This window comes from Cyprinodon variegatus, unplaced genomic scaffold, assembly GCF_000732505.1.
Source record: "Cyprinodon variegatus isolate N-32 unplaced genomic scaffold, C_variegatus-1.0 Scaffold346, whole genome shotgun sequence".
Lineage (NCBI taxonomy): Eukaryota > Metazoa > Chordata > Actinopteri > Cyprinodontiformes > Cyprinodontidae > Cyprinodon > Cyprinodon variegatus.
This window is the reverse complement of record NW_015150799.1, coordinates 358,816-372,392: the sequence shown is the minus strand read 5'-3', so window position 1 is coordinate 372,392 and position 13,577 is coordinate 358,816. Positions and strand designations below refer to the sequence as shown.

Below are 13,577 nucleotides of genomic sequence, written 5' to 3'. Positions count from 1 at the left end.
GACTTGTGGCATTCTGTTAACAAGAGTTAATCGATGTCATAAACACTTACCAGCAGTGATTTAAACACTTGAGTCTACTTTTTAATGTGTGGTGTCCAGAGCTTTTGACCTCAATAATGTGCTACTTAGGCAGGCAATCACTCATTGTTCACATTAGTTTTTTGAAGAAAGCCCACATTGCTTAAACTAATGCGACTCAACAGTGGCAATGTCAATTAGGCCTTATTCATGTGAAATTTCAGACTGCACCGGTGTAATCAGCAGAACCATTTAAGAAGCTCATTTATTTTTTAATTGAGTGAATCATAGTGAGTAACTTCAATAAAACCTTCCGAGGGCTGAGTTAATGGTCTTACATGAAATCTGCAAAAGTCTGTAAACACAACTCAGAATCTACATCACTCGCTCCTATCTCAATATTTTAAACTTTCTCTTGTTTTTTCACCTCAACAGATCAGCTACCAGAGCATTGAGTCGTCGGATCCAGGCATCAATGTACCAGGTCCTAGAAGAACGGTGTCTAAGCTCAAAAACGAGACGTACCATATGTTCTCTAACCTCCACCCTGGAACAACATACCTGATCTCTGTCCGGGCGCGTACAGCAAAGGGCTTTGGACAAACAGCCCTCACAGAAATCACCACTAACATCTCAGGTGAAACACCAATTACACTAATATCGCCAATTATAAGAAATTACAAGAAATATTTTAGCTTTGTTTAATGTTAGTAAATATGGTTTTATGCTTAAAATAAAGAAGTCAGGTCTTTATGCATCACTCAAGGGAATTGGATAAGTAGACAATTAGGATGTATTTTAGAAATCTGTAAAAAAAAAATGCAATAATAAGATTAAAGTCTTTAGCCTTTTATCATTATTCAGCTCCTCATAAAAAAATACCAAAATACCAAAGGAATTAAAGTGATTAGTTATGGTATTAAGCCCATGGGTCAAAAAATAGCCTATTTACTGTATTGATTTGGAATACGAGGAGTAAATGACAAGATGTGAGCACATGGGTGGAATTGCTTGTAAAATTCTGAAGGCAGACCTTTTTTTAAAGATTTTTTGGCACTAGGAGGACCTGCGGCAGAGGTAATGGGGCAGGATTCATACCTCTGGAGGCAGCTTTGAAGACTAACGCCTATGTACATTAGTTCAAGCTTTACCCCTGTACCCATGTAATGTCATACCTGGAATAATGAGCCTTTTTACAGAGGAATAATTCACGAAAGAAAGTTCCTTTAAATACATAAGAAATAATTGATTGTGCAATGTTTTGGTTTGGTTTGTTTTTGAGGCCTTGGTATGACACCGTGAGGAGCCTTTTACTTTTTGGATTTGTGTGCTTGTTGGGGGATAGTCATGCCTGGAAAGCGGCTAGCAAGCTGTGCAGTTGAATCAGTCTTGTTCTATCAGCTATGCCCCTGGTGACCATTATTGGTAATTCTCTGGTAATCACCTTCTTAATAGCTTGTGTTTTAGAAGCATGAGGAAAATCTATCTTTCATCCACAGATTGTTTATACTCAACAAAGACTTCAGCCACTGTATATGCTACGATATGGATTTTGGCATTGTTTTCTTTCGACTATAATGTTTTTCCTTCACTGACGCAAAAGCTGATACTGTGGGAGAGCCATATTTCAGTGCTCTTCCAAACTTCCCGGGTGCTGTCACCTCACAGTCCACAGGATATAAATTAACTCATAGAAGGCAGAGAAACATCACATAGGGAAAAGGTCTGTGTGTAGTATATAAAGAGAAATGTAGTAAATCCCTGAGACTTGAATGTCACTTCCAGGAGTCTCTGAGCTTATTATGTGTGGTAAAAATTCAGCCTTTTTTTTATTATGCTTTTTTCTTTTGGTAAGGGGTGGGATTACAACCCAGTGGAGCTCTGCTCCTCTTTTGCTAATAAATTATCCTTATTTTTAGCCCATATATCTTTTCAGGAAGGTTTAGGCTCTGTACGTATAATAGATTAAACTCACCATTTTGGCCTATTGGCTTCTTATGAGACAGACTTCTGGCATCAAGCCATGACTACAGATACAGTTCAGAAGTCTTTGCAGATCATCATCTTCTTGCTTCAGCGGCCCACAGTGCAGAACATTCACTTACGCTGAACGTCTCCTAAATCTGCGCTGACAGCTAGCAAACACTGAACACCTTCAACAGCCACTACTGTCAGCATCTTTAAACAACACCCACCACAGAGTACCTGACTGCACACATTTCCTCATTCGCCTATGCCCTTATACATTCAGTGGATGCGTCGCTGTGGCTGATGCAGTAATGTCCCTCAGACAGACTGGACCTGGCAGCAGGCTTCAAACTGTTTTTTACTGCCGTGCTCTGTTAACATCAGAAAAAGCACAGCCGGTATTCTTTAAAGCCTCCACCCATAATTGATGTCAGGTCTATTCTGCTGCAGTATTAGCAAACTGCTTTTTAATTCGATAATTATCTATGCCTCATGAATAGTTTGCTCTGCTTCCCCTTTGCTAATTGACTGCTGATATTGAAGAGAAATGTGCCACAACATCTCTGGGGAGGAGCACAACTTTAGCCATATCCCTTCCAATGAGAAAGGCATTCAATTTAGCCTCATTGCTGTGATTGTTAATTGGCGTTGTGTCCAAGAGAACTGGAAAGGGAATTCAAGTATTGTGTTCAAAATAAGGTTGTGGGTGTAAGCTGTTACATAAAGGTTGTGATGCTAAATGCTTTATGTAAAATAGGGGTAAGCAGTCTGCTACCACTGGTCTAGGACATTATTTTAAAAATATCTCAAAACCAGATTAGGCAGAGATTGTATCTAAACAGATATAAGGGGTTAGTCTTGCTGGAAGGTGAACCTCTGCGCCATCTTCTGCTGGCTTGAACGGATTTTTATTATTGTTTTTTCAACGTTTCCTTGTCCCTGCTAAAGAACTGCATCCGACAACATGATGATATCATCATCACAGTTCTCTGTGGGTATGGTTCAGAGTGATGCTCACTGCTAGTTTTCTGGCCTACATAGTATCTTGCAATTAATCCAAATGTTTATTTTCATTTATATAAATAGACACACTTCTACCACCTACTTGCAGCAAACAGAGCTCTGTATAACTTCCTTTTAAAAAAGGCTTTTCTTAGGCCCCATCCACGCAAAGTCAAAACGAACACGAAGCGCTAATATTTTCCAGAACGTTTGTCGTAAAGACGGAGACGTAAAATAAATGTGATCGACCACACGAATGCATGAAAACGCTGCAAAATGTATGCCAGGCCTGTAAGTGGCGCTGTGGTGCCAAAGCAAAAATACGCTAAAAAAACAGGCAACAAAATGTTGGGCATGCGCAGTAATATTTATACATGGTTGCCCTACGCGTCCATTTTCGCGGTTCAGTCAAATTCAGGTGCTGAACTATGTCGTCGATATTGCTCTGTTCTTCCTGGAGATATTCCAGAAGAAGAAGATTCTGTTGTAAGCCCGACAGCAGGGTGAGTAGCATGAGCAGCAACCATTCAACACAGTACGGCGCCATTAGAAAAAAAATGCGGTTAGAGCTTAAAGATGGAAACGCGAAAACGGCGTTTCAAAATCTTCCCACTCTGAAGGCTTAATAAAAAAAAGATCGTTTACAGACCCCCGAAACGCCGGCTTCGTATGGATGAGAGGCTGGTTTGGTGAAAAATTAGTGAATTTAGGCCAGGGTTTGACTTCATGTGGACGGGGCCTTAGTGTTTAAACTCCATAATAAAGAGGTTTTTGATTATTTTTTTTTTACAGAATTTTATTGTCATTATACTGTCACAAGTACAGAGCAAGGAAATGAACTCTCTGCATTTAACCCATCCCATTGGGGGCCAGTCAGCTGCCATAGTGCGGCGTCTGGGGAGCAGTGTGGAGGTTAAGGGTCTTGCTCAGAGACCTAGAGTGGTAGTCCGTGGGTTTGGGGCTCAAACTCAGAACCTCAGGATTCCAAGCACAATGCCCTAATCACTAGGCCACCACTCCCCAAAGCAGGCATTAGAGTGAAGGGTCTTGCCTAAGGACCCACACTGCTCATTCCCCCCAGCTGGGATGCGAACACAGTCCCGTTTGCAGGACGGGGGACTTACCATTTGAGCTAGCCAGTCGCTGCAAGACTAATAGGGCTGCTGTCATCAGAAACTCTCATTTGAGCCGTGGATCTCTGCTGCTCCTCCAGACTCACCATGAGCCTCTTCTTTGCTTCCCCAGCCTCTAGCTTTAGATTTACTACCATGCCTCTGTACTTTTGTAGCTGCGCCATTCTTAAATGATGGATTGAATAATGCGCTGCACAGCTGTGTGTCGCAGTGAGCTTGACGCAGACATTTTTGATTTTTGCTCAAGAGAATCAGGAACTAGCTGTGGGTCTAGATACGGCCGAGGCGGTGATGAAGTGGGGGTGAGTTTGTCTGACAACGGAGGGACATGAGGGCGAAAAAGAGCAGGGATCCAGGTAGAAAAAAGGTCCCAGCGTTCTCGCGCACCTCACTCTTTTAGCTGGTCAATCTTCACGAGTTGTTTTCTGCAATTGCAGTCATAAAAACAAAACAAGCTGGTCTCCTGTCTGCGGCACTGTCTGCAGTCAGCTACAATTTGGGAGAGATGCAGCGGAGGGGGCGGGGACGTCTTTTTGGCTACCTTCACACTGCAGCCTGAAGCGACCCAAATCCAGTTTTTTGGCCCATGTGCGACCTAGATCTTATCTTTTCATGGCTGTCTGAACAACACAGATCCGATTTTTTCCAATCCAACCCAGGCCACTTTGCTATGTGGTCCTGAATCCGATACGAATTTGATCTTTTCAAATGCGACCTGTGTGTGAACAGCCAGGTCGCATTCATCCGTCCTGAACGTCATTAATACTGGACAAAGGCCGCTATTCTGTGTCTTGCTACGCAGAAGCGGCAAGAAAAACAACAACCATGTCAGATGATGATGCGGAGAGCAGTATTTATGTTTAACCATGTTAAAAGATTGAGTTTTTATGGTTGGAAAAGATCGCTAGATGTGCACCGGCACTACCGTCCATGTTTACTTCCGTAAACATAGAGCACACTGGCCCGTGACGTCATTGCATCCTCTACTGCGCATGCGGGACACTTGCGTTGTATGACTGCAGTTCACACAGCAGATCACATACAAGTCGCATATATTTGGAAATATGAACGGCAACGCAAAAAAAAATCAGATTTCACAAAAAAAATCGGAATTGAGCATCAAGGCCTGCAGTGTAAACGTACCCCTTGTTCCCTGCGACACCTACACAGACAACCTAGTTTTTAAGTATAATCAGGCTTTAGATGTTTTAACCCTAGATTTTATAAACTATCCCCACTTTGAATGTTTTCAGCCCCCACGTTTGATTATGGAGACATGCCGTCACCCCTGAGTGAAACAGAGAGCACAATTACTGTGCTGCTGCGCCCTGCACAGGGCAGAGGAGCACCGGTCAGGTGAGGAGATCACCCCAAAACAACATATTGTATGCTTTCAATACCATGGTTTATTAAAGTTGCATTCCCACGTTGTTTCCAGTACATACCAGGTGGTGGTTGAAGAGGAAACTGTGAAGAAAGTAAAGAGGGAGCTTGGACTTCAGGAGTGCTTCCCATTGCCCATGTCTCATGGTGAAGCACAGGCCCGGGGTACACCGCACTACTACACAGCCGAGCTGCCGCCCAGCAGCCTGCCAGAGGCCAGTCCCTTCACTGTGGGAGACAACCACACATACAACGGCTACTGGAACAGCCCATTGGACCCGCGCAAAAGCTACCTGGTCTACTTCCAGGCTATGAGCAACTTCAAAGGGGTGAGTGACCACACTCTGGCGAGAGATGTGCAGATCTGACAGCATTTGATCATCAAGCTTTAAGCAGAAGGGTTTAAAGCAATTCCAGAGAAGATCCTTTTTAAATAAGAGTCTGTTTTTATCAGCTCTTATCATGCGGTTAAAGCTGCTGAACAGCTGGCATTGTCTGAGATCACAACCCCTGAAGGAGTATTTGTGCTGTAATATTCTAGGCTGTAAATATTTATTTCCCCCTTATTTTAATTCCAAATTTTTGAGTATGGAGACACTCTGACTGGTTGGAATCATTTAAAGCACACAATGTACTTCATGTAGCTCTCAGTTCCAATTCAAGGCTGTTTCCCTACATCATTGTTTTTAAGCAGACTAACACACACTAACACACCTTGTGTGATGCCACATTACCTTTCCAAACTCCATCAAAGAGAAAGCATTTACCTTGGCATTGCAATTACTTAAACTTAATTGGGCAAAGGTGCAGATAACCAGAAGTTAAAAGATTGTGCTTTAAATTTTTACAGACTGTGGAAATTAGCAGGGATTGCTAAAGGATAAGTGAATGTGACAGTGGTAAAAATAAGTATACATTAAATATTCCACATAAGACTGAATTATATAAATAGAAGAAAACAGCAGAAGAAAACATTTTTAAATAGTTTTCTCAAAAAGTCACTATTTATAGTGATCTATCATTTCCTTTAGAATTTTGGCCCCAAAGCCTGATTCATTTTGGCTCACTTTTCTTTTCTTGATCTTTTTTTTATCTGTTAGCCCACTTTAAGCCCCTTGATCAGGGATAAATGTTGCTATATGATGCTTTGAAATATACAAATCATCATAAAGGTTTGCATTGAGTTGTCCTTTCACTCTGGATGTTATACACTGCAGTTTTTTTAGGGAGGATTTTAAAGGTACTGTTAGTCTTTCCTATAGATAGAAAGCAGACCCACAATTAGTTCAATGTTCTTCACTGTTGGCAGATAAGCAGACATGGCAGGTGGCAGCATTTCTTATATCTTATGTGAAAAGGATTTTTTTTTCCAGATGTCTCAAACAATAACAGAAAGGGCTCTGTGCAAGAAAATACTGTTTAACCAGCACCAAACCGGGGGGCAACACTGCTGTTTATTCTACACCTGGTTATGGAGCTTGATGGATACTTTTGGGTGTTTTAACAATAAAAATAAACCTATATTTAAAGTTCCTATTGAGCTGAAAATCTCAATAGGGAGTAGTCTGATATTTTGTTCTTAGCAAAAGACTCCTTACTACTGAGGTCATTTTAGCCACTTTCTGTAAACCCGGGTTTTTCAAAACCAGGTTGAACAACTAACAATCACCTTTTACCTCTTTTCCCAATTGACTTAAAAGCCGAGTCTGACCCCCGCTGGCAAGCTGTGTGGCCACTGTCCTCCACCACTGTGTATCTGATGATTCATCACGCTGGGTGATGTAAATAATAGAGGGTAACATTGACGCGAGCCAGAGCATAGTCAGTATTCTTTATTAGTTCGCACTTTTATCTGTTCCAATCCCTCTTACCAGTGATGCACCATGTTTATTGAATGTCAACTGAGTTGTTTCGGCTTGTTAGATCAGAAGCGACTGACGGGTTGTGTTGACATCTGTACGTTGTGTTCAATGGTGTCACAGGTCAACCTGGTTTGGTGTTCCCACAGCATGCTGACCAGAGCCGAGCCGATTTTAACGCGGGTCAATTGCCGAGTCGTTTGATCCTGTTTTTAAAGTATACCTCAGTTAATAAAGAAACACTTATGTTTTTAATTTAATTATGTCATGATTATGATTTAATGTCCTCCATACCTGTCAGACACTGAAAAACATCCACCTGTCTACAAATAGTTTTCCAATATTCCTGCTTTGGAGTGTAGTAAAATACCACATTACATTTGATCAGTATCATAGCTCACCCACCAATGATGTTACCATGGCTAAAATGTCTCATCTTTATCCTGCTATTCCCTTTTTTAATGATGGTGGATGTTAAGCTGGTTCAGAAACATCACAATGTGTACCCTAAAATACGTAAAACTAGATTAGGATGCTAACACTTCTCATCTATCTTATAATCTTCTATAGAAACCAGTCTGCTTATTAAGTTGAGTGATTCCATTAGGCTTGAATTTGGTTTATTATGTTAATTAGAAGCAAATTTAGCTTATTGTTTAATGCCAGAGTCTAAGCATTGTGAAAACAGAATAACTATCATTTGAGTTATTTAAAATCCATTTCCTCATTAAACACTGTTTTCTAAAAAAAAAAAACTAAAAAAAACATTAACTGTCACAATATTAACTAAAGCAGTGAAATTTGAAAAGCAGCATATGTTTGACTGCCAAAACCAAGTGCCATGATTATAGCAGAGCAACGCTGCTTTGAATTTGGTCAAATAAGAAGTTTTTGCTTGTGTCTGAGTCTTGTTACACTATAGTTGCTCTTTTTATCCCTTTCTTTTTGAGCCTTGTTTGGGATATAAAGTCCCACAAAAATGACTGGGTGGCACATGCTCACCAGTATCATCTTTTTTCCAACTCAGTGGAGAAGCACATGGAGGGAAGTGCAGTGTGAGCACTTCACAAAACTAGACTGCTAAGCATGGGATTAGATAGGGGACGCCTGGCTTTACCAGCGGAAAGGATTACGTTTTGTTTGGCCTGGCAGGAGGCCAGCATTCTTGACCCATAGTGCCAAATCATACAGCCAACATTGTCTCCAGTCTTTCAAATGCTGCAAAATACACTTTCATTCAGGGCTAAAATCTTGCTGCTTTTCTGGACACACATTAGTGTTCAAATATTCAGTAAAAGATGCAAAAAATAAAAAGAGGTTATCATTCAAGAGCATTCAAGTTTGTGGTAATGAAATCACACAGAGGTTGTTGTTTGTAAAATGCAGTAAATTTCAGGAGAAAACAAATGGTGGCATGTCATCACAATCCTGCAGACGCCATGAGCTGTGTTGATAAGACACAACACAAATTCCGAAAGTGAAATTGAAGAAGACTAAAGTGAATATTCTAAAAGTATGTAAAACTGGTAATTAGACTTTTCCCAAAGCAGTCATTATACCAATCTCTGTTAATAGTGTTACTAGCATTTAAGAGCCATCATTTTCCTCTCACATTGTTATCTGAGAATGATCACATCCATATGTTTGAATTAATCTATTAGAAAAGAGTGGTAAAGTTGAGTTTATGTTAAGGTTGTACCAGGAGTCTTCCAGCAGTTCTTAAATGGTTGGTGCTCTTTTGGATATTCTTCTCAAATAACACTCTATTGTCACGTCCTATTCAAACTTTGGCTTACAAACATTTAGGCCAAACAAATTGAATCCCAATTTTGAATCATTAGTTAAGAACCTTTCACTTGAAGCTTAAGCCAATGTATATTTTGAATAGTCTTTATCCCATGTTTGTCATGGTAGCATGAGGGTATTTGAGGAGCCAAATGCAGAGATCAGGAGGCAGAGGGGAGTCTTGAACATTTATTCAGGCAACTGAGGCAAAAACCCAAAGTACAAAAATACAAGGAACCAAAAAATACAGAAAACTTCAGGGGGTGGTGTTTATAAGGGGAGCAGAACAAAGGATGAGATAATGAACTGAATATGGAACAGGTGTGAGGAACTAACTAGAAGAGAGCCAAGGGGAAAAGGAAACAAGCGTAAGGGGGCAACAGAGAGTTTCTAAAGACAGCTTAAATATAATGGAAAATAAACCAAAAATCAACATAAAAGAGTAACTGATAACTAAAAACTAAAAACTCAGAGTCCCAAAAGGGGAGAACCATAACAATATTTTAAAGTAACACTACTTTATTAACTTATAAGACTTATCTTCCAGAAATACAATTAATTATGATTTTAGCCAATTCTAATTTTAAAATATCAATAGTTAAGTAATCAAAATAATTACATAGTTTTTTTTATTAAAACAACTAAAAATTTAGAAAATAAAAGTTAGAGAGAACTGAAACTACAGAACAGAAAATCTTTTGATACTGTAAAAGCTGGGTCAGAACTGGGCACAAGTATTTGTACATAATAATACCCCAATAGAATTTACACGATTATTGTGGGAAAGTGTTTCAGGAAAATCCAGTAACACATAACTGCAGTCGTGCATGGGCATTCATACTCCTGTGTAGGTTAGGCTTAGGGACAGGGTTGGTAAATCAATGAACCAATAGTCGTCTGCACAATCAACACACCCACACTGGCCAACCACCCACAGGGGCGTTGCTGCTGAGCCTGCAGCGATAAGCCCCATTTACACTACCCTTTAGAAACCGTGATGTTTAGCATGGTTTGTTAATGGTCGTAAGAACCAAGTTCAGCACGGTTAACTGATCCAAGCTCGGTCCGAACTCGATGCAAATTGGTTTTCAGAGGGGTAGTCTAAACTGGGCGATACCGTTCTCGGAAAATCTCTAATAACCCGATCTTTAGCCAGATATGGTGTAGATTCTAAAAGGTGTGTTGAAATACCAGTGAGGGCTGGGTGAGCATATGAACGCTGGAAAGAAGGGGGCTCACACTGACTTCAGAACAATCAATATACAGGCAGCAATGAGACAATCTGGTAAAGAATGGCAGAGAGAGGCAGAAAATAATAGACATGATATGACTGTGAGCATTGAGGGTAGGTGAAATTTACAGAGAGGAGCAGAGTAAAGTGTGTCACAGCCAGCCAGCTCAATATAACTACTAGCATTACAGGCGGAATTCAGAAGAGAAATACAATTCTGTGATGTGGTGCTCTGCAGTTTAAAGACATTTTTTTATATATAAGTTTAGACAAAGTAATAGACTGAAATCTGTCTCTTCATATAGAAAGGTACAGACTTAGCCTTAATGTCCAATGCAAAAGTTTACAACAAAAGATAAACAGAACAACCGATCTGTTTGAGAGGCAGCTTGAATTGATGCTCAACAGCGCTCCATTGAAAACCTTTTCTAAAAATGTTAACAGCTTTACAGAATTATTTTTCAAACACCAAAGCTATGCTGAAAATAGCTACTGTAAGTCACCTTTCTGCAAACAGTGTCATCAGCTGTGAGACCTGTTAGCTCCTACTTATGGTGTATTAACTAATTACAAAAAAGGTTGGATTTTTACTTTTCCTATCTCCCCTGTACATCTCTGTCTTTAACTACTAACAAAAGCCTTGAGGAGTTTAGAAATAGAAAAAAAGGTTCTCCAAGAAATTCAGAAACCTTCTAAAATCTGTTTTTGATTAAGCTTTCTTATCATTAGGCTTGTTTTGATGTGTCAGATTTGATAATCACTACAGGTCCTTGCACCCTGACCTCCTCATTGTAATTCAGACTGAATTGTCAGGCCCCTTAATTGCATTCCTCATTAAATCAGTACTCGTGTGCTTAGTATTTTGTTTACCTTTGTGGAGAGCAAACACTGCAACAAATCCGCTTAAAGACTTGTAGTCTTTTAACTAGTTTTGTTGGAAGTGTTTGACCCACAATATTTGGCATTTTACTGCCTCTATTATATCAAAGTAACTGTCAAGCCTGTTATTGCTGCAGTTGATCGATCACAACAATAAAGAAATAACAGACTGTTGCTTTGTGGGCCACAACATTGGAATCTGTAACATTTGAACTTTTATCTCCCAGCTTTCTCGACACGTACACAAAACGTGTGCTGTGGAGCCCTATGTTGAGCTCCAGCATTTGTGTTTTGCATTTAGAGCTGCCAGGAATCAGCAGCCCCTCTGGCATGACTGGCTGTGCACACAGAGACATGTGATGTATGTTTGACAGTCTGGACCTTGGCAGTTTACTCTTCTGCTGAGCTCTTGTGCATTGATTTAGTTGCCCATTTTACAGAATATGCCTCTATCCATCACAATAGCATATTTATTTACCACAGTAAATAGCTGACAATGTATGTGTCTTAGCTCGCCAAAGCCTGTAATAACTAAATGTATGACTGATTGCAACTGCTTTGGAGGCAGAATAAGATGCATCAACTTTTGTTTTCTGTTTTTATTCCCTTTTTTCAGAGAAAACTGTCTTTATGTAATTAGGCATTGAAAACTCAAACTCAGCTTTTCAGAGCTGCCCTTAGAAGAAAATAGGTTGATGAGTATTAATGAACAGGGTTAATGATTTTGTAGAAACTTAGAATGATTAAAATGGTTGGTGTTAAAGGTTTATAATCGAAACACTTTCTGTTTTACTATCTCTGTCCACATTATTTAAATGTAAATATAAAGGAAGCATGCTTTGCTCCTTAATATAAACTTTTACAGCAAAATAGGAGATAGGTCCATCTAAGAATTGCAAACTGAGGAGAAGTTTTTTTAGTAACATCTTGTTAGCATTGTTAAAAGGAGTAGAAGGTGTATGAAAATATTATGCCATTGAAATAATTTAATTAAAGGTTGATTTGATACATCGCCCCTTTAAGCATTTTAGTATTTTTCTGTTAGCTGTTTAGTATTAGTTTTTAGTGCTTGCTTTTTCTGAGGATAGTCCTTACAAAGCAGTTGATTGTAATACAAGGTTTAAACAAATAAAACAAACACTCCTAATCAAAAACAGAAGCCCATGGTAGAAATAACAATTAATTACATTTTTCATTGATTTGTACAGTTACAGAAAGCATTTTAGTGAGAACTGTATTTGAAGTCAAACAGGTTGTTCATTATTGTTCAAAAGTTTAAGAGCAGCTTTTAAGGTAAAACTCTCTGCTGAATCTGGCATTCATATTCATTTCAGTCAGGGACTTATATGCTGGTGACTCCCCAGCATATACGGGGGTTACGTCATTTTATATGAGTCTCTGAAAGTCTAGTGGATGAAAAAGTAGTGGACTCAAATTTTCCCACAATGCACCATGAAATGTGCTGCTCATCCATGGTACAGTAGCAGCCATTCAAAATGGCCCTTCCCAGTCAAATGCTAGCTGAATGGCAGCCCACTTTCTTGCAACTCCCAGCAAAATCCCCTCCAACTTCCAGCCACTGGGTATGCATGTTTTTTGCTCTGACTCCACCCTTTCACTGAATTACAGGGTCTGACCAGGAGATGATGCTTCTCTTTAGATCTTAATGTCCACAAACCATGACAGAAAGAATATTTGAGTACAAAGACTGATGTTTAAACAGGAATTGTAGGGGACCAGCCAAGGGCCAGCCAATGGCCTATCAAGGAAAGTGGGGAAATTTTGAATGGCTGCTACTCTAACTATACGAGCTGATGTATCCTAGAATCCAAGAGTTCTCCTCACAAAGCATCATTAGATTTGTTTTTGGGCTAAGAGAGAACAAATATGGTGGAGGCTTCGTGTGGGCAGCCAGAGTCACATGAACAACAGGGAGGGGAAAGTAGTGGTCACGTGTATGAACAGTCAGAGGCCCGAGTTCACCATAAATCCATATAGTTTCTGATCTATATAGTCATTTAAGCATTTAGGGGTTAGGGGCGGATGTTCGGACATAGCTGTTGTCTTTGAACGCAGCAACACTTTGAGATCCTTAGCCAAAGTATTTTGCAGAGCATTCTTAATGGCAAGGTTTCCATACAACACATCTTTCACCATAAACTATTTTTTTATTTTCTGATTTCAGATCAGAAAAATATTTTTGTGAACAGTTCTGATGGATGTTACTATTAATACCATAATAAGGAGATTCCACTGGTGAAGTTATCAAGAGTCTATGGATTCAACCTGAAGATCACCCGTATCATAGCACTCGTCTTA

General features: G+C 39.8%; 1 protein-coding gene across 4 annotated transcripts in view; it reads left to right on the top strand.

Annotated features, from left to right (window-relative positions):
* ptpru (protein tyrosine phosphatase, receptor type U) overlaps positions 1-13,577 on the top strand; it is a 267,582-nt gene that overhangs the window by 185,259 nt on the left and 68,746 nt on the right. For all 4 annotated transcript variants that reach the window (XM_015385720.1, XM_015385719.1, XM_015385718.1 and 1 more), the window contains exons 10-12: positions 454-655; positions 5,375-5,477; positions 5,560-5,833. In XM_015385720.1, coding sequence (XP_015241206.1) covers positions 454-655; positions 5,375-5,477; positions 5,560-5,833 — 579 coding nt within the window. The remainder of the gene's footprint in view (positions 1-453; positions 656-5,374; positions 5,478-5,559; positions 5,834-13,577) is intronic.